The sequence below is a fragment of the Bos indicus x Bos taurus genome, chromosome 26, assembly GCF_003369695.1.
Source record: "Bos indicus x Bos taurus breed Angus x Brahman F1 hybrid chromosome 26, Bos_hybrid_MaternalHap_v2.0, whole genome shotgun sequence".
Classification (NCBI taxonomy): Eukaryota; Metazoa; Chordata; class Mammalia; order Artiodactyla; family Bovidae; genus Bos; species Bos indicus x Bos taurus.
The window spans coordinates 28,435,069-28,462,281 of NC_040101.1; the positions used below are offsets into that span (position 1 = coordinate 28,435,069).

Consider the following 27,213-nt stretch of genomic DNA (forward strand, 5'->3'; position numbering starts at 1 on the left):
TAGCAGCGGGGAAGGACCAAAGAAGATCTGTTTGGGTGGGGGACTTGCTCCCTTTTCCTCCGCCTGCTTGGGGAACGGTAGCTGGGAGGATAGATCTCTGCTAAGATAGAGTCAAGTGGGCGCGCACCTCCTCGGGCCGCGCACCTCCTCCCCCTTCCAGCTTTGTTCGCGCTTCTGCGCCTGCGCAGTGCGACAAATCTGGCGCTGTCCCCTTCAGCACCACGCCGAGCCCGCGCCGCCCCTCCCCGCGGTGAGCCCCGCGCACCCCCGCCTCGCACGTTCTCGCGCCCCTTGACCGCTCGAACAGACCCCTTCTTCCTTCCTAGGTCACTACTTGCCTGCCTTGGAGTTCCCAAGGAGAGCAGTTGCCATAGTAACTCTAGCGGCGCTTTCTTAAAATAGCCGGGCCCGCTTCTACCTTGGCCAAGGGCACAAGGGTTGCCTGTCTCCCACTTCGTCTAATCCAGGCGTTATTCCGTCTAACCTCTTACTCCCAGATGGCAAGATGCCTAACTCAGGCAGCAAGGAAGTTCTTTTTGAAGTCTGACTAACATCCCTCCTCCTGCATCCTGGGCGAGTGGTCAGGGCTGTGTCTCCTGAGTCCTAGTCTCAGAACCTCCGGAGGGGTTGAGGCCGGGTTCTCTGGATATTTCTTCCATAAATTGATGGTCTCTTGGATGTAGGGGGCAGGTCCAGTCTACACCCATACCGTGTGCTGGCGCGGCCGCGTGCTCGTGGGGGCGGGAGCGCGTGTGGCATATAACAGGTCATGTGGCAACCTCCTAGGGACACGCGTGGGGTCTGGAGCGGGACACGCGTGTGCAGCTGGGTCCCGCGTGCGGCTCAGGGGGTGGTGGACGAGAAGGACGTGGACACGATTGGGGTGGGGCATGTGAGGGTCTGAAGAACAGACCAGAGGTTCCATACGTCCTCTCCCTCTTCAGGGGCGGGTCTCAGGTTGGCGGGAGAGCCCAGCGGGGACCTAGTGTCGAGAAGTGGGGGCAGCCTCTGGGGCTCAGGGCCCGGGGAGAGGGCGGGGGGGCGGTGGTGGGTGGGTTGGGGGATTAGCTCTGAGCCGCGCGTAGGGGGGAGAAGGAGGGACTGACAGGCGGGCGGGCCTGGAGCAAGCGGGAGCAAGCGGGAGCCGCGCTGCCTTCACAGCTGAGCTGGGCCCAGCCTCTCCGCTGCCTCTTCTCGGCCCCAGCTCCAGGCAAGCAGCGGTGAGTACTGACGCGGCTGAGTCCAGGGCAGCACTGAGAGCACATGGGGCCCCGATTGAGCTTCAGAAGCCTTCCTGGCAAGGCTGCTGCTCTGGACCTTTGCCCCTACCCTGCATTGCCGTCAGGGGCCCCTTTACCCCTTTATGGTCGATCCTGGGCTGGACAAGATCTGTCCCTGGGGGTGGAGAGAGAGATGGGGAGAGGGGTCTGGTGTAGCTCAGCCCCACCGCCTCCCCTCAGAGACCAGTGACTGGTAGGGGTTAGGGGAGAGGGTGTATGTCCCTGTTTAAGTATGTGTGTGAGTAGGCATCTGTATTTGTGTCTGATTGTGACCAGTAGGTCTCTGTGAGTGTCTGATATACCTGTGTCTCTGTGTGTCTTGGGGAATGAGGGCCTTGTGTGTATATTTGGGTATCTCTTTGTGTGTTTCTGTTTGATTGCCATGTGTGTGTGTAAAACAAGCATGTGCCTTTCCATTACACACATATTTGTTATGACTGAGTGTATGAGGGTGTGTCTTTGAGCAATGTGTGTGTGTGCCTGTGTCTGTGTGTGCTGGAGGGTGTTGCCTATGAACGTGTTAGCTGTATACTGACATTATTTGTCCTTACGTGTGTGTGTGCATGTGTGTGTACCTATATGGAGAACAAGAATATCCTTTTCCCATTCATCACGTATGTATTAGAGTTTCACCTGTGCCTCTGAGCCTCTCATGTCCCTATATACTACCCCTATTCTTCCTCCCTCTCCTTCCAGGAGGCCTGAGTCCCCTCCCCTTCCCACAGTCTCTCTGTGGGAAGCCCCTGACCGGATGATGATGATGATGGCTAGCTCATACTTCTGATCCTGAGGGTGGGGTAGCAGTCTTCCCCCTCCCCCACCAGAAGTAGTTCCAAAATGCCACAGTGACTCTGGGCTCACTCAGCTTCTGAAATAGCTTCCTTGGTTCTCCCAGGGTGATGCTTAGGGCCCCCAGGCAGAAAGGAGAGGAGCCAGGGGCCCTGCTGCTGCTGCTGCTAAGTCGCTTCAGTCGTGTTCCGACTCTGTGCGACCCCATAGACGGCAGCCCACCAGGCTCCCCCGTCCCTGGGAGTCTCCAGGCAAGAACACTAGAGTGGGTTGCCATTTCCTTCTCCAATGCATGAAAGTGAAAAGTGAAAGTGAAGTCGCTCAGTCGTGTCTGACTCTTAGCGACCCCATGGACTGCAGCCTACCAGGCTCCTCCATCCGTGGGATTTTCCAGGCAAGAGTACTGGAGTGGGGTGCCATTGCCTTCTCAGCCAGGGGCCCACTTGGGCATAATTCTTTTCTTCTCAGGCCTCCATGGAAATAGCCCAGCAGGAGGACTGATTACCACCCCCAGGGGTGGGATCAGTGCTGCCATATTCCCGGGGTGGGCTAGACCCCTGGTGCCCAGTGGCCCCATCTGCTTTCCCCTCCCTGTCTCTGCTCTCCCATCCTCCTGACTCCCTAGAAGTTCACCCCCTGCTCCCCTTCCTCTCTTGCAGGCCTGTCTGAAGAGCATGCTGCCCGCTCACTCCCCACCTGGCCTGGCCATCCCTGCCCCCCCAGCCTGACCCCCGGCCCCAGCATGGCCCAGGGTGCCATGCGCTTCTGCTCGGAAGGCGACTGTGCCATCTCCCCACCACGATGCCCACGCCGCTGGCTCCCCGAAGGCCCAGTGCCCCAGAGCCCCCCAGCCAGCATGTATGGCAGCACAGGCTCCTTACTCCGGCGAGTGGCAGGTCCAGGTCCCCGAAGTCGGGAGCTTGGACGTGTGACAGCACCCTGTACACCTCTGCGTGGCCCCCCTTCACCCCGCATTGCTCCCTCACCTTGGGCACCCTCTTCACCCACTGGGCAGCCCCCACCAGGGGCCCGGAGCTCTGTGGTCATATTCCGCTTTGTGGAGAAGGCCAGTGTGAGGCCACTGAATGGGCTGCCAGCTCCTGGAGGCTTGAGTCGGAGCTGGGACCTGGGTGGGGTCTCTCCTCCCAGGCCCACCCCAGCCCTTGGGCCTGGCTCCCATCAAAAGTTGAGGCTAGAAGCATCCACATCAGACCCGCTACCAGCTGGAGGAGGCTCAGCTCGGCCTGGGACCCAGGGCCTTTTACAGGGGCCACCAACTCAACCGCAGGTTGGAGCAGATGGTCTTTACTCCTCTCTCCCCAATGGGCTGGGGGGACCCTCTGAGCACCTGGCCACATTATTCCGAGGACCTGCTGACACTGGACTCCTGAACCAGGTATGTGATCTCTCTTGGGCTCCTTGCAACCCCAGACACCCAGCGAAGGCCAAGACTTGTCTTATCTCCTTGGTGATCTTGGGCCTATCACTCTGAATTCTTCAATCTGTGCTAAATCTGCCTCCTTCTTGCTCTCTGTGTTTGTCCTTATGTCTCTGTACCTCTGTCCTGTATGTTTTCCCTTCTGTGCTTTTGTCCTGTGTTCTTGTGTCTTTGTATTTCTGGTTTTCTCTCTGGGTGCCTGTGTCTATGACTCCCTCCTTGGCTTAGGGGGACATCTGGTCCTCACCACGAGAAGTCTCCTCTCATGCCCAGAGAATCGCTCGAGCCAAATGGGAATTCTTCTATGGCTCTTTGGATCCCCCCAGCTCAGGTAAGGCCTGGGACTGAGGCCAGGGGAACAGGACAGGGCCTTTTCCGCAGGAGCCATGGTATGCTAGGGAGCCTTCCTTTAAACTCCCCCAGTCCTTTCCTGGGCTTCTGAGTCGGCTAATGCCTCTCTAAGCCTCAGTCTTTCCATCCATGTTATGATAGCAGTTGGGGATGGCAGCTGGTTTGGGCACCTGGAGGCAGCTGGGTAGTGGAGGGAGGGGAATGGCAAGATATCAAGGGCCATTCCTTGGAGGAGTAAAGAGGCTGGTCTCCCTCAGGCCCCTCAAAACTGTTTGACAAGAACTTGATTTGAAAGGAGCCTTACCAGGAACAAGCTGAGTCTATAGCAGAAGGAATGGTGGTTAGACAGCGAAAGAAATTCGGACCAATATGAGGCAGTGGGGGAGAGCTCCTTCTGAGAACAGAATCAGGACAGGGAGCTGACCTGAGTAACCTGCTGACCCGGATGCCTATGCACACTGCAGGTGCTAAGCCCCCAGAGCAGGCCCCCCCATCTCCACCTGGGGTGGGCTCAGGGCAGGGCTCTGGGGTGGCTGTGGGGCGAGCAGCCAAGTACTCCGAGACGGACCTGGACACAGTGCCCCTGAGGTGCTACCGCGAGACCGACATCGATGAGGTGCTGACTGAGCGGGAAGAGGCTGACTCGGCCATCGAGAGTCAGCCCAGCTCTGAGGGCCTGCCTGGCACTGCCCGCCCACCTGCCCCACGTCCTGGCCCATGCCTTGGCCCTCACCCCAGCCTGGGCAGTGGCAATGAGGACGAGGATGAGGCAGGTGGGGAAGAGGATGTGGACGACGAAGTGTTTGAGGCCTCAGAAGGGGCCCGGTGAGTGAGTGGGGGAGTGGGAGAGGAAAGTGACTTGTTCTTTCCCACTGACCCTGAGCCAGGGTTGGGCTCCAAGGGACTGGGATAGAGACAAGGGTGGGGCTGGGAGTGTCAGGACCAAGCTGGAGTGCCGACAGGGCGGTGGAACACGGAATTCTGGACCTAAGCCTGTGGCATGGCAGAGTACTGGGTTTGGGGTTGTGGGGGACCATCAGCAAGAACCCAGGAGGGTAGGAACACAGGATAGAGGAAGAAAGGGGTTCTAAGGAAGGACAGGGGGGCAGGGTGAAAGGCCAGAATCAAGCTTGGGGGCTTGGGAGCATCAGTTTAGATCCTGGATCCCGGCAGGAGAATGTGGAGTGTGGGGGCTTTCCTCTCTGTCTCACACCCCATTGCAGCTTGGAGCCTCATCTTCTTCTCCTAAGATGTTGCCAGAAATAGAAATGGAATGGCAGGAGGGGAGAGGATCAGGGAGAAGGAGGAGAAAGGGAGATTAGCAGGGAGTGAGAGAGGAAAGGGATTGGGCACTGGGGATGGGTAGGGCTGGGGTGTTCTGGGGCATTGTATAGCCTGGTGAACCTGTGGTGGGGAGCCCTGAGCCAGGTAGCTTTTGGGAGGGGCTGGGAGCCTGTGAAAAGAGATGATAATCCCCTTCACAGAGTTGGTGTGAAAGTTCAGTGAAATGATACCTGAGAGCTGTCCTCTAGGCCCCTGATCAGAGATTCTCCCTGCCCCTGCAGGCCAGGTACCCGAATGCCTCACTCCGGGCCTCTCAAGTCACCTCTGCCCTTTCTACCTGGGACCAGCCCCTCGGCTGATGGGCCTGACTCTTTCAGTTGTGTGTTTGAAGCCATCTTGGAGTCACACCGGGCCAAGGGCACCTCCTACACCAGCCTCGCCTCGCTGGAGGCCCTGGCCTCACCTGGCCCGACCCAGAGCCCCTTTTTCACCTTTGAGCTGCCTCCCCAACCCCCTGCCCCAAGGCCTGATCCGCCTGCTCCTGCCCCACTTGCTCCTCTTGAACCGGATTCTGGTACCAGCTCTGCTGCTGATGGGCCTTGGACACAGAGAGGGGAGGAAGAGGAGGCAGAGGCTGGAGCCAAGCAGACCCCAGGGAGGGATCCCCCTAGTCCTTGCCACTCAGAAGACAGCTTCGGACTGGGGGCAGCACCCCTGGGCAGGTGAGTGATTCCTTTGGTTCCTCAGACCTCAGGCCCTAGGGTCCCAGGAACAGTTGCTCCAAGGGATGGATCCTGAATGTGAAAATGTGGTTTATATTCCTGACTCCTGACTGGGTGGTTAGGGGATACAGATGTGTTTTCCCATTTGGAGGACTACTTCCAGTGGCTCTGAGTGGGAGCCCCTTACAGCCTGCTGCCTGGGTCTCAGACCCAGTGACTTGTAAAACCATGGTTCAGGATGGAATGATCCCTAGAGAACACTGCCCTTTTTCTCTAGAAGGCTGCTTCCCTCCTTACATAGAGCCTCTAACCTGCTTAGAATTCTTTTGCTCTTACCCCACCCCACAGCCTGGAGGTTCCTCCCAAAGAATCAGCCACCAGCCTCTCCTATTTCCTCTCTCCCATGTCGCCTACCCGCTCCAATCTGGAGTCTCTCACCCTTCCCCAGGAAGTCCTTTCACCAGTCTAACCTTTCTGCTCTCCCCTCTGCCAGCTACCCTCTCAGTCACTGAAGCCATGGCAACAGGAGGGGGTGGCCAGGGAGACAGGGTTGCCTAGCAACCAGGAGTTTCTGGCCTCTGTCTCTGGGGTGACAGGTGGTTTTGTGAGTAAAGCAGCTGGGGTGGGAAGGGAAGGGAGGAGGAGACAGGGGCTGAGGGGGTGTGCTCTGACCCCCTATCCCCTCTACCCCAGAGCCTACTTCTTTGTGGGTGGAAGAGAAGGACCATGGAGGAGACTCCTCTTGCTAAAAGGCGGGAAGAGGAAAGACGTAGGAGCAGGAGAGTGTCCCTGCTGCCTCACATCTTTGTTTGACCCTCCACTGTTCCTCCCTAGCAGTCCATCTATCCTATCTCTGCCCTATTCTCAGAGAGACAGGACTCTGCCCTGAGTAGGGCCAGTGTGGGGAAGGGTAATCTATGTCTAATAGCAAACTTAGGGAGTTTGGGGGAAAGCAGCCCAAACTTGCACAGCAGCAAGATGGATGCACGTTAGATTTAAGGCAGGACTTCCACAGAGAGGTGGTAATGATAGATTAGGCTGATGGAAAGAATCTCCTCTGGAGAAAAGAAAAATGCCTTTCCCATGTCCCAATCTTTCCTTCTCTGTCTACTGGGTCTGGAGGCAGAGGAAGCATCTGGATGGCCCCTGAGGGCTTGTCTCACCTCTGAGCTGGTGTTCTACCCTGGCAGTGAACCACCCCTGAACCAACTGGTGTCTGATTCGGACTCAGAGCTGGACAGCACAGAGCGGCTGGCCCTGGGAAGCACTGACACCTTGTCCAATGGGCAGAAAGCAGACCTGGAGGCTGCACAGCGCCTCGCTAAGAGGCTGTACCGACTAGATGGCTTCAGGAAGGCGGATGTGGCCCGGCATCTGGGCAAGAAGTAAAGACACTGGGCTGGGATTGAGGATGGGGGGAGAGGGAATGCATTCTGTGGGCAGCACCTCCACATCCCCTATATCTGATACCCCCAGGTCTTTATGTTACCCCCACCTGGCCCCTTGACACTTGCCCTTGAGACTCCACCTGTCTCTCTGCCCTGCCCACAGCAATGACTTCAGCAAACTTGTGGCTGGCGAGTACCTGAAGTTTTTTGTCTTCACGGGCATGACTCTGGACCAAGCTCTCAGGTGGGTGTCCAGCCCTTTGAAAGCAGGCCCTACTCTCTAGGCCTGGTGTGCAGGGCTTCAGTTATGCCTCCCCTGAGCCCTGTGCCTCCTCTAAACTGCCCTGAAGTCACTCTTCCCAAGCTGACTGGGCATGGCCAAGAGCCAGAGTTGCCTGGTAAGGGGACCTTGAGTAGATGTGACATGCCCCCTCTTCCCCTCTCCCCAGGGTGTTTCTCAAGGAGCTGGCCTTAATGGGTGAGACCCAGGAACGGGAGCGTGTGCTGGCCCACTTCTCCCAGAGATACTTCCAGTGTAATCCTGGAGCCCTGTCCTCAGAGGGTGAGGAGGCCAGGGTCAGGGTTTTCCTGTCTGGTCATGAAGGCAAATGGGTACTGCATCTATGCAAAGCGGAATGAGTGTGTGTGCAGAAGTACATGAGTGCACGAGCTTGCAGGCATGGAAGCATGCATGTATGCAGACAATACTGGCATGGCTGCACGGATGAGGAACTGTGCGTGTGGGCAGGTACAGTGCCAGAGGCTAGTGTGTGCTGTGAAGAGGCACGTGGCTGGTGTGTTTGCATGCCGTTGTTCACATATATGTACAAGACAGTGCTTGACCTGAGTAGGGATTCTGTTTGGCCTGCATAACTGTGTGGGGCCCAGCTGCTTGTGTTTAATGCATAGACACAGAGGAACCTTGGTGTTGGGTGTGAGCAGTGGGCTGTCCCCAGAACCTTAGGGAGTTAGGTAGGGTGACCTAAGAAGGGGGAGAAGTCCTGTCTGAGGGATTTGCTAGAGGAGAGAGGTCTTTGCTCCATAGGAGTTTGCCAATGGGGTCCAGGACTTCCGAAAGTGTGACTGTGGGCCAAAAAGGGTCCGAGAAGGGGCAAGGCATGAACTGGAAGAGAGAGGAAGGGAGCTGTGGGAAGATCCCTTGGGAGGTAGCCGAGGCTAAATGTTAACTCTCCCCTAGACGGTGCGCACACGCTGACCTGCGCCCTCATGCTACTCAATACGGATCTCCACGGCCACGTGAGTGGGGGGTTGGGGGGAGGGAGATGGGAAAACCCCGTTCGGAGACTTCAAGGCCTGGGAGGCAAAGGACCGCCCCCCCCCATCCCCCCACCAAGTTGACAGGCCTCTGTGCCCTCCAATAGAACATCGGGAAACGCATGACCTGCGGAGACTTCATCGGTAACCTGGAAGGCCTCAACGAAGGCGGCGACTTCCCCAGAGAGCTGCTCAAGGTGGGGGGTTGGGGCAGGGCAGAGGTGGCCAGAGGGGAGGGGCAGGGGACCTGACAGCAGGCCTCCAAGGCGGGTGAGCTGAGGGGCCTGCAAGCACCCAACTCCTGCTGTGGAAGCCTGGGCTCTAGTGACTCAGCCGGGGGACCGCCCCCTCCCCCAGCCCCCAAGGGACTGGCTCTCCCGGAGCATGCGCTCTCGTCATCCCCGCAGGCCGTGGGGGAGGGCGGAGCTGGTCTGGGTAACACGTGATCAGCGGGCCCTGGACTCTGTATTTTGCCTTCATTAGTGCCCCTCCTACAGTGTTCACTGAGTTGGGGTGTATGGCGCCCGCGCCAGGGTGTATGGCCACAAAGGCCTCCCTGGTACCACTGCACCGGGGGGACCTGGAGGTAGAGGGGCGCGAGAGGGACAAAGGCTTTAGAAGATCGCAAAGTCAGCACGAAACTGGGACTACATACTTAGCTTCTGGGTCCTTAATGGGCAGGCCCTGCGCCCGGGCGCCAGAACCTGAGGGTTAGCTACACTGGAGCTGGTAGAACGGGAGGAGGAGGTGGGTGTCCTGGTCCGTGGCTTCACTCCTCTACCAGATCCGGTGGTGCTTTATCCAAGGAGGCCTGCACTCCTAGAGTTGTCAAGGGGGTCCCCGGGCACCACCTACGTGTGACAGCACAGGCATGTCTGTGAACTTGGGGTGTGTTGAGCTTCTGAGTTTGGGGATGCATCTGAGTGGGGCTGTCCTTTGTGAGTTGGGGGTGGTTAATGGTTGGGATATATACTGAGTTTAGTTGTATACTTGTATACGTGTGATTTAGGATGTCGGTGAACCAAAGGGGTTTGTCTGACTTGGAGTGTGTTTGTCCTTAGGTTTTATGATGTAAAGTGTATCTGAGTTGGGGGTGTAGGTTGCGTGTTTGTGTGTGTTGGGGTATATCTGTGAATTGGCTATCTGGTTTATGACGTGTCCATGAGTAGGGGGGTATATGTGACTGTAAAATTTGAGGTGTACCTCTGAATTTCTACTGTGAGTTGAGGTGAGTGTGAACTGGTGCATCTGGCTATTTGGGATGTATGTAAGTAAGGTGGGGTGTTTGAGCGTGATCTGGGATATATACACGGGCATTTGAAGTATCTGCGGCTCGGCGAGGTGGGTGATTCCAGCCTCTTGGCCCCTCCTGGCTCCATAAAAAAGGGCCACCAGGAGGCGTTCCGACCTTTCTCCTCACCACCCAACCCTGCCGAGCCCGGGGGGCGCTCCAGACCCTACAGGAGCGTCCCTCCTTCACAGCCCCACCCTCCCAGCACCCCTGGAGCAGCCCCCCGGCCCCGCCCAGAACCCCCTACTGGCTCTCCCAGGCGCCTCCCCGGTGACGGTGACGGCGCGCCGCGGGCCCTCCTCTCGGTCGGACGCCTCCATGTTGCGCCGTCCCCGCCCCCAGCCCTCGCCCTCCCCTCCCCGTCGGCGCCCCCCTCCCGCTCTCGCCAAGCTGCAGAGCCGACCGCGCCGCCGCCGCGCGCTGTGTGCTTCGGTGGGAGCCGAGCCGGGCCGGGCTCGGGCCGGGCCGGGCCGCTCGCGCCGGCTGTCGGGGGAGCCGTCCGCGGGCCGTCCGGGCCGTCCGGGCCGTCCGGGGCCGAGGACGGACGGGGGCATGGCCGGGGGCCGCGGCGCGCCGGCCAGGCCAGCATGATCGGTGTCAACAGCATCCACAGCAGCGCCGGGCGGCTGCGCTCGCGCTCGCTGTGCTCCGTGCGCTACGGTCGCACCCACCGCGGCGCGGAGACCCTGTGCTACGGCTGGCCGCAGCGTTCGCGCAGTCTCAAGCCCGTGCTCTACACCGACCTGGTGGTCAGCCGCCTGCAGAGCCGCAAGAAGAAAAAGGCGGTGAGGGCTGTGGGGCCGCAGCTCACGCCAGGCTGGGGGGCGACCGAGGGGGTTGCTGAGGGCGGCGCGCCACTGAGGGGGCGGCTTGAGGGAGGCGTCGAAGGCGGCACGAGCCGATGAGGGCCTCGCTGGGGGGGGGAGCCCGACAGGGACAGAGCCCATGGGTAGCCAGGGGTGGGCATGGATGGAGAGGGTAGGGCAGAGGCCCTGAGATCAAGTTGGGGATCTCAGACCAAAGGGTCCTTCTAGGTGAGAGCACGATATGGGGCTCACGCGTGGAGTTTAGGACTTTTGGAAGGAAGACGTGGTTGTGGACCAATGGAAGTGCCGAGAGGGGGTAGGGGATGAACTGGGAGGCTGGATACAGGATTTCAGGCCGGATCTCAGCGACCACTTCAGCGTCCTGGCCAGAGAGTTGAAGAGTGAGGGCTTGGGCTCTGAGCTGTGCTGAGTGCGGGGTGGGCTTGTACTGGGAGGGCTGTGTGTGCACCTGTCTGGGTTGTGCTGTGGGGTGGAGGTTGTGGTGCTGTGGGGTGGATGTGGTGGGGTGTACCTACCCTAGACAGGGTGTGCACAGGTGAGATGCTTGGCATTTGGGGCTGGGCATAGCGGGTGGACAGTGAAAGAGTCAGAGACCATGTTGCGTGGGGAGCGGTGTGTGGGGGGCTGTGTCCCATCTTGGAGAAGGTGCCGACGTCACCACTGCACCCAGCTTCTTGCAGGCAGGCAGCAGCACACGCCACCACACGCCACACACTTAGCCGCACATGCTGGGGACACACCCACTCACAGGCTGGTGGAGGCACCCCCACAGTGGGAGGCACTGGTGTGAGCCCATGCTGCTGGCCGCTCCCAAGAAGAGGGGTCCCCTGTGCCACTCCTGAACTCATCCTCTCTTCCCACCACCCTAAGGCCCCTGCAGGTCCCCCAGGCCAACTCCACAGAGAGAAGGGACTGGTTCAGGAGTTCACAGGGAGTTTGTGGTATACAGGGTTTGGAAGCTAAAACTATTGCCCTTTAGGCTGATGTCCATTCTCCAGTAACATGAAGTATGGGCATGGGCAGGGGGTTGGCACACCCTGGCATTCGGCTTGGTGGGGCTGTCTGGGTTGGGGGAAGTGCTCAGCTTGCTCTGGGGTTGGGAGCCATGAGAGCGTGTTCTCTATTAGCCAAGGAGGGAGGTGACAGGGAAAGTCCTGTTCCTGGGCCTCAGTTTCTCCATATGCTCTGTGTGGGTTTATTCCATGGAAATAGGCCAAAGATGTGGTTGGGGAAAGGAGAGCTTCTTAGGCTGCTCTTTCTGTTCCCTCTGGAGCCGCGTTCCCCCCACCCAGAATCTGAACAGGATGACCCTTAACAATATCAACAGTAAAGATGCACGTTAAGTCGTTTCAGTCGTGTCCAACTCTTCGAGCCCGTAGACTATGGCCAGGCTCCTCTGTCCAGGGGATTCTCCAGCAACAATACTGGAGTGGGTTGCCATGCCCTCCTCTAGGGGAGCTTCCTGACCCATGGATCGAACCCACATTTATCTCCTGCATTGGCAGATGGGTTCTTTACCACTAGTGCCATCCGGGAAGCCCAAAGATGATAGTAGCAGTTACTGTACATCAACCATGTGCTGTGATGTCTGTGTTAATTGCTTGCCCTGTGTTAAACACGTGGTACTGGGGCTTGCCTGGTGGTCCAGTGGTTAAGACTCCAAGTTCCTAATACGATATGGGGGCTGTGGGTTTGATCCTTTATCAACGAACTAAGATCCTGCATGCCTCACGGCTCAGCCCCACCAAAAAATAACACATGGTAATAGTTTGTTCTTCCCATAGACACTTGGCCTGCAGCTCAAGTGGGAGATCTGGGCCTGGGTCCTGTCCTTCGCTCTACAGCCTGGGTCGTTGGTCATTACACCCATGCCCATCCTTACCCGAAGTTCTGTCTCCTCCCCCTGACTGGGAGGGAGGGCTCTGAGCTCTGGCATTGGTGCACCTCCCCCTGGATCGACCCCCACCCCCCTGATTTGTTCCTTCCTCCCCAGGCCTTGTACAGCTCCATCAAGAATGAAAAGTTGCAGTGGGCCATGTGAGTCCTGGGGATGTCTGGAGAGGGGGTGGGGGGGATGAGATGTCAGGAAGGGGCTGCCTGGAGGGGTTGAGAGCACTGAGGTGGGCTGAGTGAACCCTGGGGCTGTGAGACAGGGGAGGTGGCTGAGACTATGAGAGGCTATGAGGCTGCCTCACTTCCTTTTTTGGAGATCCTGCCTGGATGTAGGGCCTGTGTCTTGTCTGTAGCTGGTTGTTTTGACAAGCTGGGTTGGGTAGGTGGCCAGTATCAACTGGCCTGGGAGGAGGGGTACTGAAACAAAACAGGGAGGTCTTTTTGGCAATCTAAGTGGGAAAGTCTCTGGTCAGAATTCTCTGACCGATAGAGGGAGAGCCCCCTCTTGGGTCCTAGGGAGTCCAGAGTTGTCTACTCTTGGCAGCCCCAGTGAAACAGAAAGACTTAAGAGTTGTCTTGGAAAAGTCTAGTCTGTGGGAGGAGGTCTAGTGTTGAATCCCCAGGTCTAAGAGTACAGCCCTCATCTAAACAGTCGGTGGGTCACTCATACTTGCTGGTATCTGCTGAGAGTCCAGTCACTGCCCAGTTTAGTTGGGTGCTCCCTCTGCTCCTCAGAGGAGGCCAAGCTCAGGACTGGGATACGGCGAGGGTGGGATCAGGGAAAGCTTCTGTGAGGACTGGTCTTGGGGCAAGCCTTGAAGGAGAGGAAAAATTGGGGAGAGAAAGAGGGAAGTTGATATTTGGGAGGCAAATGCATGGTGGCTGAAAGGAGTATGGGGTGGGGAGACCAAGAGGAGGCAGGCCTGACTGGCCTGGAGAGTGGGAGAGACAGTGCTGGTGGGATGTGGCGTAGGCTCCATGTGGGGGCAGTAGGGAGCTACTGCAGGTTTCTGAGGAGGGAGTAACAAGATGGAATCAGATCCTTTAGAGGATATCTGACAGAGCCTGCAGACCAGGATGTACAAGGGAACTACTAGGAAGCTCCTCTTGCCACCATTTAGCCAACAAGCTCTGAGTAAAGCCTGGTGCTGGGTGTGGTTGAGAAGCTGAGTCAGACGTTTATGCCCTAGCACAGAAGGGAGTGAGGGGTGTGTGTGCAGAAATGGAGAGGATGGGACTGGGTCCATGTGAAGAGAGGAAGGGACAGACATGGCCCTACCCGTGGGAGCTTTAGTATGGGGGCAGAGACATGCTGGCTCAAGGAGCCCTGATCTGAGTGGCGAGGTACAGCAGCACCCTGGGCCACCCAGTCTGAGGCCGAAGATGTGGCTCCAGGAGCCTCAGGCTGAGGAGAGCCACACCCTCTGTGGCTCCTTCTGTGGAGAAGAGGGGCAGCCCCCACACCCACTTCTCCACAGACACTGGAGAGCTTTCCTGGGTGCCAGAGGTCAGGACTGGATGTGGGGGCAGGGTTGTGGCTCCACAACCAGCCCCCTCTGAGGTAATCACACCTGCAGAGACGAGGAGGAGCTGAGACGGTCTCTGTCTGAGCTGGCCGACCCCAACCCCAAGGTCATCAAGAGGGTCAGTGGGGGCAGTGGCAGTGGCTCCAGCCCTTTCCTGGACCTGACTCCCGAGCCCGGGGCTGCAGTCTACAAGCACGGCGCCCTGGTGCGAAAGGTGCACGCGGACCCTGACTGCAGGAAGAGTATGTGGCCAGGTGGGAAGGCCTGGGAGGGGGATGGGAGTGGGCCTGTCTCAGGCCCCCCTGCTCGTCTTCCTCACTCCCCACCTCTGCCCACCCGCCAGCACCTCGGGGCAAGCGCGGCTGGAAGAACTTCCACGGGATCCTCAAGGGCATGATCCTCTATCTGCAGAAGGTGCGAGGCCAGCCCAAAGGGGTGGGGCTGGGGTGGCTCAGAGGATTCGGGGGGCTGGGCTGGGACAGGACTGTGGCCAGGACAAGACGGGCACCCCACAGGAGGAGTACCAGCCTGGGAAAGCGCTGTCAGAGGCAGAGCTTAAGAACGCCATCAGCATCCACCACGCGCTGGCCACGCGGGCCAGTGACTACAGCAAGAGGCCGCATGTCTTCTACCTGCGCACTGCTGACTGGCGGGTCTTCCTCTTCCAGGCCCCGTGAGTGCCCTCCTCCGGCCCATCCCAGACCCCTTCCCCCCACCCCCAGCATGCTTCCCTTGCTTGTCCCCGGACTGCCTCCTTCCTTATCAGGCCACACCCTGAGCCAGCACTGCCATCGCGGGACGGATCCCTGGCCCAGTCCCAGGTGGCCGTGCTGTCTCCCCAGGAGCCTGGAGCAGATGCAGTCCTGGATCACTCGCATCAATGTGGTGGCTGCCATGTTCTCCGCACCCCCATTCCCAGCTGCCGTCAGCTCCCAGAAGAAGTTCAGCCGCCCTCTGCTACCCAGCGCTGCCACCCGCCTCTCCCAGGTACCCTCCCCCACCTCCTGTCCACCTGGTGCCTCGGGGCAAGTGGGGCGCTGGAGTGGGGCCAGCCTAGGCCGGCCACACTCGAGGCTGCTGCCTATGATGTGGCTGTCCACCTCACCAGGATGCGGGGGGCCGTGGAGGCTGAAATCCAGTCAGTTAACCCAGACACTGGGTGCTTTGTTCATCCAGAGGAAGGGGCACCTTTTCAGAAACCTTGCACAAAGGCACTGTCTCTGCCAGAATAACCCTGATCGTGCTCCCCTGGCCCCTAGGAGGAGCAAGTGCGGACCCACGAGGCCAAGCTGAAGGCCATGGCAAGTGAGTTGCGGGAGCACCGGGCCACGCAACTGACCAAGAAGGCCCGGGGCAAGGAGGCTGAAGAGCAGCGGCAGAAGGAGGCGTATCTGGAGTTTGAGGTAAGCTCCCAGCCCAGGCACCTCTTGCTCCCTCAGGGCCTCTGTGTCCCATGCACAGGCTCAGACAGGTGGTTAAGGGCATGGCTCAGAGTGGGACTATCTGGGTGACCCTGCGTGGGCAGCTTTCTTGCCATGAGCCTCAGTTTCCTCTCAAGTGGGACAGGGAGGACAGTAGTCTGTCCCCATAGGGTGATGAAGGGAGCCGATTTCTGCCAAGGGCTCCATTTTGCTGACTCTGGTAAAGGCTCCAGGAACACGAGGTGTTACAGCTGGCAGTCTACAGAGTCCAGAGAACGGCACCAGAACACCCAGGGGTGTGAGTGGTCACAGTCAGTCCTTGGAGACTTTGGGGGCCCCAGAGGTTGGCGAGAACCTGGCATCTCCTAGCCTTCTTTGCCTCCCTGCTCCAGATGGGGTGGGCTGGGCAGAGGGGGATGAGCAGGCTCACCGCTGCCCTTCTGCCTCAGAAATCCCGCTACGGCACGTACGCAGCGCTGCTTCGGGTCAAGCTGAAGGCAGGCAGTGAGGAGCTGGATGCGGTGGAGGCAGCAGTGGCCCAGGCCGGCGGCACGGAGGATGGACTCCCCCCTCCTCACTCCAGTCCCTCCCTGCCGGCCAACACCTCCAGCCAGCCCCGGGCTCAGTGTTCCGACTCAGAGGCTCGGGCAGGGGCAGGCAGTGGGCGGTGGAAGCCGTGAGCTGGGGGTGGGAGTGGGGGGGCGGTGCCCACCGGGCACCTGCATGACACGGCCCTGCCTAAGCCCGGGCCGGCCTCGGGCCACCTGTGAGGGCCTCTTGGTCCAGGGCCTGACCGCGCCGGACGCGGTGTCCGGGGCAGGGCAGGGCTAGGGCGTGGGCCTCAGGAGCCTTAGGCTAAGGGCCCCTCTGAGACCCCTTTTTTGTGATAATGTTTTGCACTTTTTCGTACAGGGGATGGGGGTGGGAGGGGCCAGGGCCCCTGGACTCTTGATGCTCCTTTTTTTTTTTTGTGGGGGAGACCTGACGTTTCTGCTTTCTGCTGAGACCACCCCCACCCCTGACACCAGCAGTCCCCCTCCATCCTGGGGCCCGGCTCAGACACAAGCCAGGAGTTGGGGTTGAGCTGGTTTCCCTCCCTCTGCCCTGAGGGCTCACCCTCTCCCTTGCCAGAGGTGGAGGATGGATGTCCAAGCTGAGGCCCCATGCACAGGCCAGGCAGTGCGGCCTTGCTTCCCTCCTTCAGTGGGCCCTGCCCTTTGTATCGCCTCCACCTCCATTAAAACTGCTCTCGACTTGCTGGCTGGGCCTCCTCCTCTCTCTGGTGCCTGGCCTGAGGCCAGGGTAGGCATTTGCTTCCCGGGGACAAGCATCACACACATCAGGGGCTGCTGTAAGTTGGGGAGGAGGCCAGGCCCCCTCCCTTTCTCATGAGAATCTTTTATTTGCCCCAACTGAAGGGTGGGCACGGGGTGTTAAATAAGAACTGGAACAGGCAGGGGCACTGTACAGAGGGATCCTGGAAGGGGCTGGTGGGTGGGGAGTGGTTCAGTGCACCTGAGGCTGGGGCCGCCCGTGGCAGAGCCCTCCTGGTGGCTCAGGGGGTGGGCCCAGCTTCTCTGTTTCCTGTTCCACCGACTGGCTCCCATAGGCACTGTCCTCCTTCACCTCTGCTGGGGGAGTGGACACGGGAAAGGGAGCAGGAAAGAGTCAGGCCTTAGGCCTCCCACCCTCCAAGCCCAGATCCACCTCTCAGTTACGGTCCCTTTACCTGTGCTGGGCAGCTTTTCCTGGGTCTCTGGACCCTTCAGCAGCCTCACCCCCTCCTCCAGGCCCATGTCAGACAGAGCATTCAGCAGGCCCGTCCAGTCGCCACCAGCCAGCTGAGGAGAAGGAGGAAGCATGAACCAGGAGTTGTGGTTAGGGTGTGGGATCCCGGAGGAAGCACCAGAGATCTGAGACTGGGGCATGGAGCATGGGCAGGGGCCTGACCGACCTGGTAACTGCGCAGGAGGCTGCCACTGGGCGAGGCTGTCCTTCGATACGTGTCCACCAGACTGCGCAACCCCAGCCGTTCTGCCAGCTCCACCCAGCTGCCCTGGGCTCCTGGCCCATCAAGCAGATGCTCCAGGTTCTGTAGGACTGTATCTTCAAGGGGTATCTCTGGCCCTGAAGGGGACACACACATAAACATGTTAGTTACCCTCAGAGATGGCAAAGACACCCAAATGTCACCTTTATCTCAAGGCAACCTGATTGATAGTGCAGGCGGGGCCACTGGGGCAATGGATGGAGGACGGGGATGGAGAAAGGGAGACCTCCTTCAGTGGTCCCGAAGGACAAGAGACCGCTGTGAGCAGGGGTCAGGGGTCTGGCAGTGGGTGGGGAGAGCTCCTCACCTGCAGGGCTGGGCGGGGTCAGCGGCGGCGCCATGGTGTCCTGAGCAGCATTTAGCAGCAAGGTCTTCACCTGGGGAGACAGCCTCAGCCTTGACTACCTCCCATCACAGTCCTTGACCCCCAGTACCAGCTACTCAGGACCCCATCTACAAGCCCAGATGCCCCATCCCCTGGTACTGCTAGTCCGGGGCTGGCCTCACCTTGCTGCTGCGAGTGAGGTCAAGAGGTGTGTGGCCCCGGAAGCTGCCTCGGGTGTCCCTCTCAGGGCTCTCGGAATCTGAGTCACTACCAGAGGTGGGAGGCGAAGGCAGTGGGCACAGGGGCTCCTCGTTCTCTGCGTGGACGTCAGCACCTGGGGCAAGGAGATAGTCACAGGGAGGCTCCCTTGGAGCCCACATTAAGGACTGCAAAGTGGGGGATTGGGGGATTGGGAGGCGCCCCCTTTCCCCCCTCAGCCCTGTTCATAAGCCCCTGAGGGTGGGACTGACCAGCCTTCAGAAGGAGGCGGGTGAGGGTTGGGGATCCCAGTCCAGCTGCCAAGTGTAGGGGTGTGTTTCCCGCAAAGGTGCGGGCATTCACGTTGGCCCGGAGCTGTGGGGTGTGAGGGAGTGGTTGGTCACAGCACTGACTGATCCGCTGGGCCTCCCCCGACACCTTCACCATCCCCAGCCCTTGGCTCCACATCTTCCACAGTCCTCAGTCCCACCTTGGTGACGAGATGGGTGACCAACCCCAGCTCCTCCATCTCTGTGGCTAGATGCAGGGCTGTCCGGCCCCCCTGCCGCTCTGCAGCCTCCACTTCAGCCCCACTCTCCACCAGCAGATCGAGGCATTCGGGGCTTCGGGCACGGACTGCCAGGTGGACTGGGTATAGCCCTAGTGACACAGGGTATTCAGCCTGCAGCTGTGCCCCTAATGTGAGCCCTTGACCAGCTGACCTCCACACCTCACGTCCACTGTAGGCACTCCCCAGATCCTCTCCCTGGTGCCCACTCTTGCCCGCTGGTTCAGATGAGGTGATGAACTCACCTTCGAAGTCGGGTACATGCAGCAGTTGGGGCATGGCAGGAACCCCACTCCGCAGCAGGGCGCACAGCATGTCGGGGGCGCTGGCACCTGCCCGGAGTGCCAGGTGCACTGCTGAGTCTCCATGCCGATCCAGCAGTGCTGGGTCTGCGCCCACCTGCAGCAGGAAGCTCACCACCTTCGTCTGCCCCGTGATCACTGCCAGGTGCAGGGGCGTCTGGGGGAGGCAGGCAGGGTGAGCCAGGCCCGCTCCTTGCCTCACCCACCTGACTTCCAACCCCTCCCCCTCACCAATAGAGGCCCCTCACCTGGTGCAAGTGATTGGTGATATTAACCACGCCGAGGTGTGGGGCGTGGTAGATGACGTGGGCTATCTGCTCAATGACGGTGGTCTGCCCGTGGATGATGGCCAAGTGCAGTGGCCTAGGGATTGAGGGGGGTGAGACTCTGGCTTAGGAAGCTCAGCAACTCGTTATGCTTTACTCTCAAAACACCACCACCTCCATAATCTCTCCAGCCCACGAAAGTAAATCCTTCCGCGCACCTTTTGCGGTAAGTGCGTACTATTACTGTGCCCCTTAAGCAATCGACAAAACTAAAGTCTACAGAGATTTAAGTATCTTGAACAGAGCTAGAGCGTAGCGAGGCCGAACTTGAAACTGGGTCTGCCTAACTCCGGAACCCTGGCTCTATAGGTTCCTTTCCTGCCCCACAGCCCACGACCTTCCACCGGCGCGCGGAGCCCTGGTCCCCGCCCGCTCTCCCGCCCACCTACGTGTCTCCGTTCTCATCCTGTGCAGTCAGCAGGTGGCGCTGTCCCGCCAGCAGCGAGCGTGCGTCCGCCGTGACGCCGTAGTCCAGCAAGGCTCGAGCGCTGCGCTGCGCCAGGCCGAACAGGCGTGCGTTGTACTCCCGGGCTGGAGGTGACAGGGGGCGTGGGTGTGGACTAGGTCCCCACCCACAGCGTCCCGACCGCTGGGATTCCCGAGGTCATACCTCGATGCAGCAGCTCCGGGGTTTGCTGTTCGCGCTGGGGCGTCCCGGGGGGCGCGCTCGGCTCTGCTGCTTCCTCCCCAGCATCCACACTAGGCGTCTCGGCGGCCATCTGCGCCCCACCCCCGCCTCCCGGGTAGCAGCCCATTGGGGCCGCGCCCGACTGGTAGGGGCTGTAGGCCAAGGAGGAGGGGAAAAAGCCGAGGCTGCCACCTGTGGATACAGGCAGGACTGTGGGGAGAGGGCACCAGGAGGACTCTCCCAGATTTCTTCCCCACAACTTTTCTCCCCTTTATCCCATCCTCCTCCATTGCCCTTCCTGCCACCAGCACCACCTCACCTCCTCCTCCAGCTCCTCCATAACCCCCAGCCGAGCCCCCAGAGCCTCCACCCATGTGGGAGCCACCCCCAAAGGGCTGGGAGAAGGTGGGCAAGGCTTTCCTCCGCTTCCGCTGCACCTCCTCCTTGTCTAGGGGTAGAGGGAAATGAGATGTTAAAACCCCAACTCGCACCAGCCTCAAGAGCCCTGTCCCACTCTGGTAATGGCCTTTCCCCCAAAAACCCTCAGGCTGGCTCCTAGGGCCACCTCTTTCTGGGACATTCCCTACTCCTGATTTCACTCATGGGTCCCCTGATCTAGTTCTTGGGACCCTCCAGTCAAGCCCCCGTCTCCAGCCCCCCTGGGATCTTCAGCCCAGCTCCACCTTCTACCAGAGGATAATAGGTGAACTGTTTGGAGTCAGAGACGTCCCCCCCACGCTTGCGTTTCAGTTGCAGGAACACGGTTACAGGACGCTCAATCTTCATCTTGTGATAGGGAGGTGTCCGGAACACAATGGCATACTAGGGGGAAGGAGGACATAGGTGTCATTAAGGTCTTGACTTAATTTGAGCCCAGCCCCAGCCCTGGCCCTAGGGTACCTGTTTGTGAACATCTGTGGGAGAGAAGTCCCCAAAGGCCTGCCATCCATTCTCATCATCCTCGTAGAACCGAACCTCAATGTCATCTACAGGGAAAATTGAATCTATAGGGCCATTTGTCCTGAAGCTGTGTTGTTCCCCAAGCTTGATACCCATCGCTAGCTCCCAGCCTGGGCTCCAGCCTCACCTTTCTGCACCTTGTCACAGAGCAGATAAACCTCATCTCCACCCCGCACAGAGCCAGCTGTCTTGTCCATTCGAGAAATCTTCAGGTTTGAGGCTCCAGGAGACTCTATGGAGATGGCATATCAGTTACTTGAGATGATACAATAGCCATGGCCCCAACTAGGGAGCCAGGTGCTTTGTATTTTAACAACCCCAAGAGACACAGGAACTGCCAGTATCTTCATTTACTCAGAGAGGGGACGTGACTTCCTCAAGATCACTCAGCTCATACATGGTGGGGCCAAGTTCAAATCCACAGTTCGAGGCTGCCCTCCACACTACCTGTGGCACCCAGACCCAGCACCCCAGGTGGTCAGGATACTCACTGCTGTCATGTATGGGCTGGGAGATAACTGGCTTCAGGGGCAGAGAGAAGGAGCCATCACTGGCTCGAAGGAAGGCAGAAAAGCGCAGTCGCACAATGCTCAGATCCATCACCTTCTTCAGTTCCTTGGCCTCCTGCTCCAGCTCTCGACGCTCAGCCTCTGGACAGTGGGCATACATGTGACCCCTGGACTCCTCCTCTATTCCTTCCATGACCACCTCCCATGACTCCCTCCATATCCCCCATACCCGTAAGGCCCTGGGGCCTGGAGCGAAGACGCTGCCTCTGAAGTTTTTGTATCATAATCTCCATCATGTTCTTTTTGGTCACATGGAGGACACCCAGGTTGTTAAATCTGTGTGGGGGCAGGGAGAAGTCAGGGGCCTTGCAGGCAGTTCTTTCCTCCTGAGGCACCCTCCCCACTGCCAAGGCTTGGCCCTGCTCTACTTCCTCTAGGAAGCTTTTCTAGTTTTTACTTGGGGCCCTGGGTTCTGGGGCCAACCAGAGTCTTTCCCCTTGGTCAGATGCTAAGCTCACAAAGGTGGGCTGGGACCTAGGACTGGCAAGCGATGAAGGGGCACACCAGTGGGGACCAGGGTAGGGGGCACCGGACACCTACTGGGCAGTCATGTCCTTGGGCCCCACAGACACTGCGCAGACCCCCAGCTCCGAGCACTGTTTGCCCACCAGACTGTGGGCATGGGCACGAGGCGGGTCACTGTGTGTTACCAGGTCCACCTCAATCTTGGCAGGTCCCTCGTAGTTACAGATCTGTGAGGGGTGAGGGCTGTCAGTAATGCCCATGGACACACTGTCCACTAGCCCACCCTCCAGCACCACTCTGGCTCACCTTGACAGTGGGATAAGTCTTCCGTCCCTTCTCGCTAGAGGCTCCTGGCAGTCCTCCATGGGAAGGGCCTTCACAGCCATATCGAAATCGGAAGCCTCGCTGAAGGTGCCAGGGCAGAGTGACATTGTGACCAGGAGAAACATCCCCCCTCACCAGCCATATCCCCAGCCAGCAGTGACCATAATGACTAGACGTGTGTATCCTGAATCACCATAATGCCACTGTGATCAGCAGCTGCTAACGATCCCAACCTGAAGTGGCTCTGTGATAGTTACCCTCCCTGTGGCCAGCCAGCTACAACTGTCCCACTTGCCCCCAAAGCTGAAGCCATCCCACACCATCCCTTCTACTTGCTCACCTGCTTAGGCTGTTCCACGATCACCAGGTAGGGACCATCAGCTGGGGACAGAGGAGCCTTGCTGAGCCAGGACCTTTGAGCCCATTCCCAAGACAGAGGGCACACACCACATGCTCCTCCCTCCTCCTCCCTCCCCCTCCCTCCAAGACAAGGGCAGGTCAGGGGACTTATTAACCTGTCTCTGGGGCTGGCTCCTTGGGCTCCACAATGGACGGGTTGAATTTGAAATCATCATATTCAATGATGCCATCCAGACCCTGGTATGGAGACAGACTGGGATGGCAGCTGATTCTGAGCCACCCCCAGAACCCCCCACCTCTCAGCTCTCTAAAGCATTAGCAATCACCCCCTCTCCTAGGCAGGCCCATAAAAAAGCTCCTACTGAAAGCAGTTTGCAGAGAGTGACTGACAGGCAGGGTGAAATAATCTGAGGACATTAGAGGTGTAAGGGAGTAGAAGGGACTAGGACAGGCAGGCAAACAAGCAGACAGGCACAGGGGGTGGCCGGCAGGCTTTGGAGCCAGGCGGCGTGACTCACTGGGTCGTAGCAACTGTCCATGACTCTGGGCTAGGCCCGGCTCTGTCCGGTGGCTTCGGCCGGGTTCTGTTTCCCAGAGTTTCAGGCGCCCGCCTTAGGTGGGGAGGAGTGGCGGGTGTAGGGAGAGACAGATCAGGACGGGAGTTGGGGGGAGAGGGGGGCCCAAATTTAGGGGAGGGTCCGATCTCCTCCAGCTACCCGTCCGGGTGTGGCGGGCAGGATCCGGTGGAGGGCGAGATCCGGAGCTGGGCTGGGCCAGGCCGGGGAAGGGGCAGGAAAGTTAGAACAGCTTAGGAAAGTCCCGAAAATACCAGGGGGAGGAGGGGCCAGGGGGGCGGGCCTGGAAATGACGCCACTGGCCACGCCCCCTGGCGGGAGGGGCGTGAGGTCCTCTCGCTGGCCAGAGGGCGCCGGCAGCGTCTCTGCAAGCAGAGGGGCAATCAGACCCAGGGAAGGCCCCGCGGGGTTGGGGGCCCCCCCCCTCCTCTCTCCAGGGCCGGCGCCGGGGACTGGGGGTCTTTCAAGGCCGGAGGAAGCTCCTAGTCCGGGGCCCGGCCCCTCCTCTCCCCCTTCCCCTCCCCCGTCCTGGAGCAACCTTGGGATTTTCTACCCTCAGGGAGGCCACGGCTGATTCACCCCGGGGGGTTTTGGGGGGACATTCCTGCTGTAGGAAGGCCTCCTCCCCGAAGGCCTGTAGGTGGGGGCTCTTCCGAGTAGAGGGCCCCGGGGTTCTGTCCCGAGAAGCAGTCTCTGAGGCCAAGGGGCCAGAGGGGGTGTTGGGATGGGCACCTCCATTCTCTCTTCCCGAAAATCTCAACAGTCGTTGATTCCCACACCGCACCTGCTTTGGGTGCACCTCCCCCGCCCCTGTCCCATGGCCGTATGTAACATAGGTACATCACAGGTGTCTATGTTTCAGCCCATGTGCTTGCGCATTGTGTGCATGACGTGAACATGCGTGTACAGGTGAGAGTCCTTAAACTTATTAGTGTGGACACATGTCAGCATGTATCTGAGGGCACAGGTGAACCTGTCGTTGAGTTTCTGCGTGGAGGGTGTGTGTCCAGGCACTTGTGCACGGGTGAGTGTGCTTTGCGTATGCATGTGTGTGCGAGTCTGAGTGCATGGACGATCCTGTGCATCTGCGGGCATACGTGTAGATGGACGTACGCCCCGTGTCTTTGTACAAGGATATCGATGTGTATCCGCGTGTCATGTTCGTATACGCGCTCTCTGAATGCGCAGATGCCGCTCTTCAGCTCTAGGGCTCGGTCAGCTAAGGACCCTCCTCCCACCCTTGCCGGTGTCCCACCACCCAGGGGTCTGAACCCGGCCACTCACCGCGGCGGCGGCTCCGGTTCAGGATTCTCTCCCGGCCGGACCCACCTCGGACGGGTCGCGACACCTCTCCCACCACCAGGACTGCAGCCGGGAAAGCCCCTTTACCGCCCCCGGGAGGGGGGAATTCCCGTGACGTTTCCGTGCGTCACTCGCCATGCCCTTTTTCATTGGCTGAAAGTTTAACTCCTGGACTTACACAACCAATCGGGAGTGACTCTGGGGCGCCCCTTGGAGGAGAAACATTTGTGTAGCTCTGGAAGCCAGAGTGAGAATGACCCTCAGACAGGCACTAGCTCTGCCAACCCGCTGCGGGATCCGCTGACCGAGCGCCATTCCCCAGCCGAGGGACCTGGCTCCGGTCTCCTCACACCCAGGCCTGTCCAAGCCGGCTGGAAGCCCCTGCTGCTACTCGGTTCTATGCTCCGCCTAATGCTCGGCCACCTCTGAAGTCGGGGAACCCCAGGGGGAAGCTGATATGCCTCAGCCCTCTGGTCCCGCCCGGAGCGGGCCCGGCTGCCGGGAAGACTTAGAGGAAGAGGAAGGAAGTTGATCTTGCAGTAGGTTCTAGAGTGCCATCTGGTGGCCCCTCTGGAGCCTCATGGAGACTCCGTAATACTCTCAATCTTCCCGGGAAGAAAGTGTCTGGACCTGAAGCTTGTTCTGTAAATGACAGAACATTTAACAGCTGGCCAGACTTTCAGACCTGAGCTCAGGAAGTCTTCCGAGGATAAGGGAAAGGAGGTATTTATCTGGGAAACTCAGGTCTTGCTCATCGATCACGGAAGTTTGGAATATTAGAGTTGAAAAGTCATCCAAAATTATTAGTTCAAATGCCTTTGATGTAAGAAATTACCTTTTTATATAGTTTCCAATGTCCGCTTACTTTAAAGATATAGATATATAATTTGGCTGCACTGGGTCTTAGTTGAGATCTTTGTTGAGATCTTCTGTCTTCATTGTGTCTAGTTCCCTGACCAGGGATGGAATCTGGGCCCCCTGCATTGGGAGTGCGAAGTCTTAGCCACTGGACCACAGGGAAGTCCCTGCTTAGACACTTCTAGCGGCAGCAAGGTCAGCACAGATTCACAAAGTACTGACCTCTGGGGCTGGACATTTCTGGTTGGTAGAATTTCTTTTCAGGAGGTGCCATGAGTAATCTCCATTTTGGGAGATGTCCTCCCTTAGGCTCACCATGGTAGAACACAGGCTGTTGTTTCAAACCTTGCCTGCAGCTTGCCCCTGACCTTAATAACAGAATTACAGGCCTGCAGTAGCTCTGCATGCTGCTGCTACTGCTGCTAAGTCGCTTCAGTCGTGTTCCGACTCTGTGCAACCCCATAGACAGCAGCCCATCAGGCTCTCCCGTCCCTGGGATTCTCCAGGCAAGAACACTGGAGTGGGTTGCCATTTCCTTCTCCAATGCATGCAAGTGAAAAGTGAAAGTGAAGTTGCTCAGTCGTGCCCGACTCTTAGTGACCCCATGGACTGCAGCCCACCAGGCTCCTCCATGCATGGGATTTTCCAGGCAAGAGTATTGGAGTGGGGTGCCATCGCCTTCTCGGAGCTCTGCATAAAGGGAGACTATTGTGGCCCTTGATTTGGGTAATTTCCTGTCACTTCCCCCTCTTCATCTTGCCTGCAAATTGAATGTGCCAGATACTATGTGAAGATGTATGTGTATTCAGTTGCACAGCCGTCTCTGACTCTTTGCGACCCCATGGACTGTATGTAGCCTTCCAGGACTGTGCCTCTGTCCATGAAATTTTCCAGGCAAGAATACTGGAGTGGATCGCCATTTCCTTCTCCAGAGGATCCCTGGGTTGAGACCCAAGGATTGAAACAGAGTCTCTTGCATCTCCTGCATTGGCAGATGGATTCTTTACCACTGAGCCACCAGGGAAGCCCAAACTGATAAAGTTAAGACTCAGAGAGGAGAAGTAACATAACCAAATACATGGCTTGAAAGGGACAGAGTGAGAATCAAACCCAGTCTCTTAACTCTAGCACAAAGCTCTTCACCTTAAATTTGTATAAAGCAAAGCAGGTCTTCCCACCCCATTGCGAGACTTTAGACTTGGGTGGGAGTGGGTAAAACTGGGAGAAATGGTTATATTCTAGGTAGATTTGAAAGTCAGGGGCAATAAAACTTGCTGAGGAATTGGGTGTGGGATGTTGGGAAGGGGTGTTGATATAAGAACCTAGAGGAGATGAGGGGTAATTGTACATTAAGTCAGTGTAATGGATGGTATTTGAAGTTTTGACAGTGTTCACCATTACCCCACGATTGAATGTAGAGAAAAGGAGTTGACAAGCACTACACCCTGGGACATTCTGATGTTGAGAAGCTGTGGACATGAGGAGGAACCAAAAGAGGAAATTGAAAAGACATGGTCAGTGAGCCAGAGGAGAACCAAGAAAAACCTGTGTCTCAGCCAGGTGAGAGCATTTCATGGAGGGGGTGGTAAACTATTTAGTTGAATTAAAGCTCCTTCTCAGCTGAAGCCCAGGGTTCTTGTTTTCTCACAACCACAGTTTCCCAGTGAGCCCTGAACGCAGGTGAATACCCAAGGGCTTGAAAAGCCACATACTTTACTGTTCCTAGCATTTATTGGGAGGGGCGGGGTGATGGGGAAGTGTGCGCCCATTATTACTAACTCTGTAATTCGTCCTCCCTGATATCTTTATTTTTTTGGCTGCTCCATGGGGCTTGTGGGATCTTAGTTCCCCCAGCAGAGATGGAACCCCTACCCCCTACAGTGGAAGTGTGGAGTCCTAACCATTGGATCTCCAGGGA

General features: G+C 58.4%; 2 protein-coding genes across 8 annotated transcripts; one reads left to right on the forward strand and one right to left on the reverse strand.

Annotated features, from left to right (window-relative positions):
• Positions 1-187: 187 nt before the first annotated feature.
• Positions 188-16,743, forward strand: PSD (pleckstrin and Sec7 domain containing). Of its 3 annotated transcripts, none has more exons than XM_027529473.1 (17): positions 188-250; positions 2,729-3,465; positions 3,736-3,838; positions 4,323-4,683; positions 5,424-5,864; positions 7,055-7,249; positions 7,416-7,496; positions 7,702-7,814; positions 8,451-8,509; positions 8,635-8,724; positions 12,639-12,682; positions 14,116-14,318; positions 14,408-14,478; positions 14,580-14,737; positions 14,907-15,051; positions 15,324-15,467; positions 15,935-16,743. In XM_027529473.1, exons 2-17 carry the CDS (start codon positions 2,812-2,814, stop codon positions 16,163-16,165), a joined length of 3,093 nt encoding a protein of 1,030 aa, XP_027385274.1. In that variant the 5' UTR covers positions 188-250; positions 2,729-2,811; the 3' UTR covers positions 16,166-16,743. The 3 variants fall into 3 exon arrangements, with proteins under 3 accessions (XP_027385274.1, XP_027385275.1, XP_027385273.1); XM_027529474.1 differs by lacking the exon at positions 188-250 and adding an exon at positions 268-1,220 and having other exon boundaries at positions 14,116-14,306; XM_027529472.1 differs by lacking the exon at positions 188-250 and adding an exon at positions 1,083-1,220.
• Positions 16,744-16,832: 89 nt separating this feature from the next.
• NFKB2 (nuclear factor kappa B subunit 2) lies at positions 16,833-25,741 on the reverse strand. Of its 5 annotated transcripts, none has more exons than XM_027529475.1 (23): positions 24,420-25,739; positions 23,079-23,500; positions 22,716-22,797; positions 22,541-22,581; positions 22,183-22,281; positions 21,952-22,103; positions 21,581-21,687; positions 21,334-21,492; positions 20,970-21,074; positions 20,783-20,886; positions 20,566-20,704; positions 20,202-20,330; positions 19,865-20,074; positions 19,644-19,785; positions 19,177-19,291; positions 18,872-19,085; positions 18,549-18,718; positions 18,331-18,433; positions 18,043-18,194; positions 17,843-17,912; positions 17,440-17,612; positions 17,215-17,326; positions 16,833-17,116 (listed from the first exon to the last, which is right to left on the reverse strand). In XM_027529475.1, exons 2-23 carry the CDS (start codon positions 23,097-23,099, stop codon positions 16,992-16,994), a joined length of 2,724 nt encoding a protein of 907 aa, XP_027385276.1. In that variant the 5' UTR covers positions 23,100-23,500; positions 24,420-25,739; the 3' UTR covers positions 16,833-16,991. The 5 variants fall into 5 exon arrangements, with proteins under 5 accessions (XP_027385276.1, XP_027385278.1, XP_027385280.1 ...); XM_027529477.1 differs by having other exon boundaries at positions 16,833-17,113; positions 24,420-25,735; XM_027529479.1 differs by having other exon boundaries at positions 16,838-17,113; positions 20,783-20,868; positions 24,420-25,732.
• Positions 25,742-27,213: the final 1,472 nt, after the last annotated feature.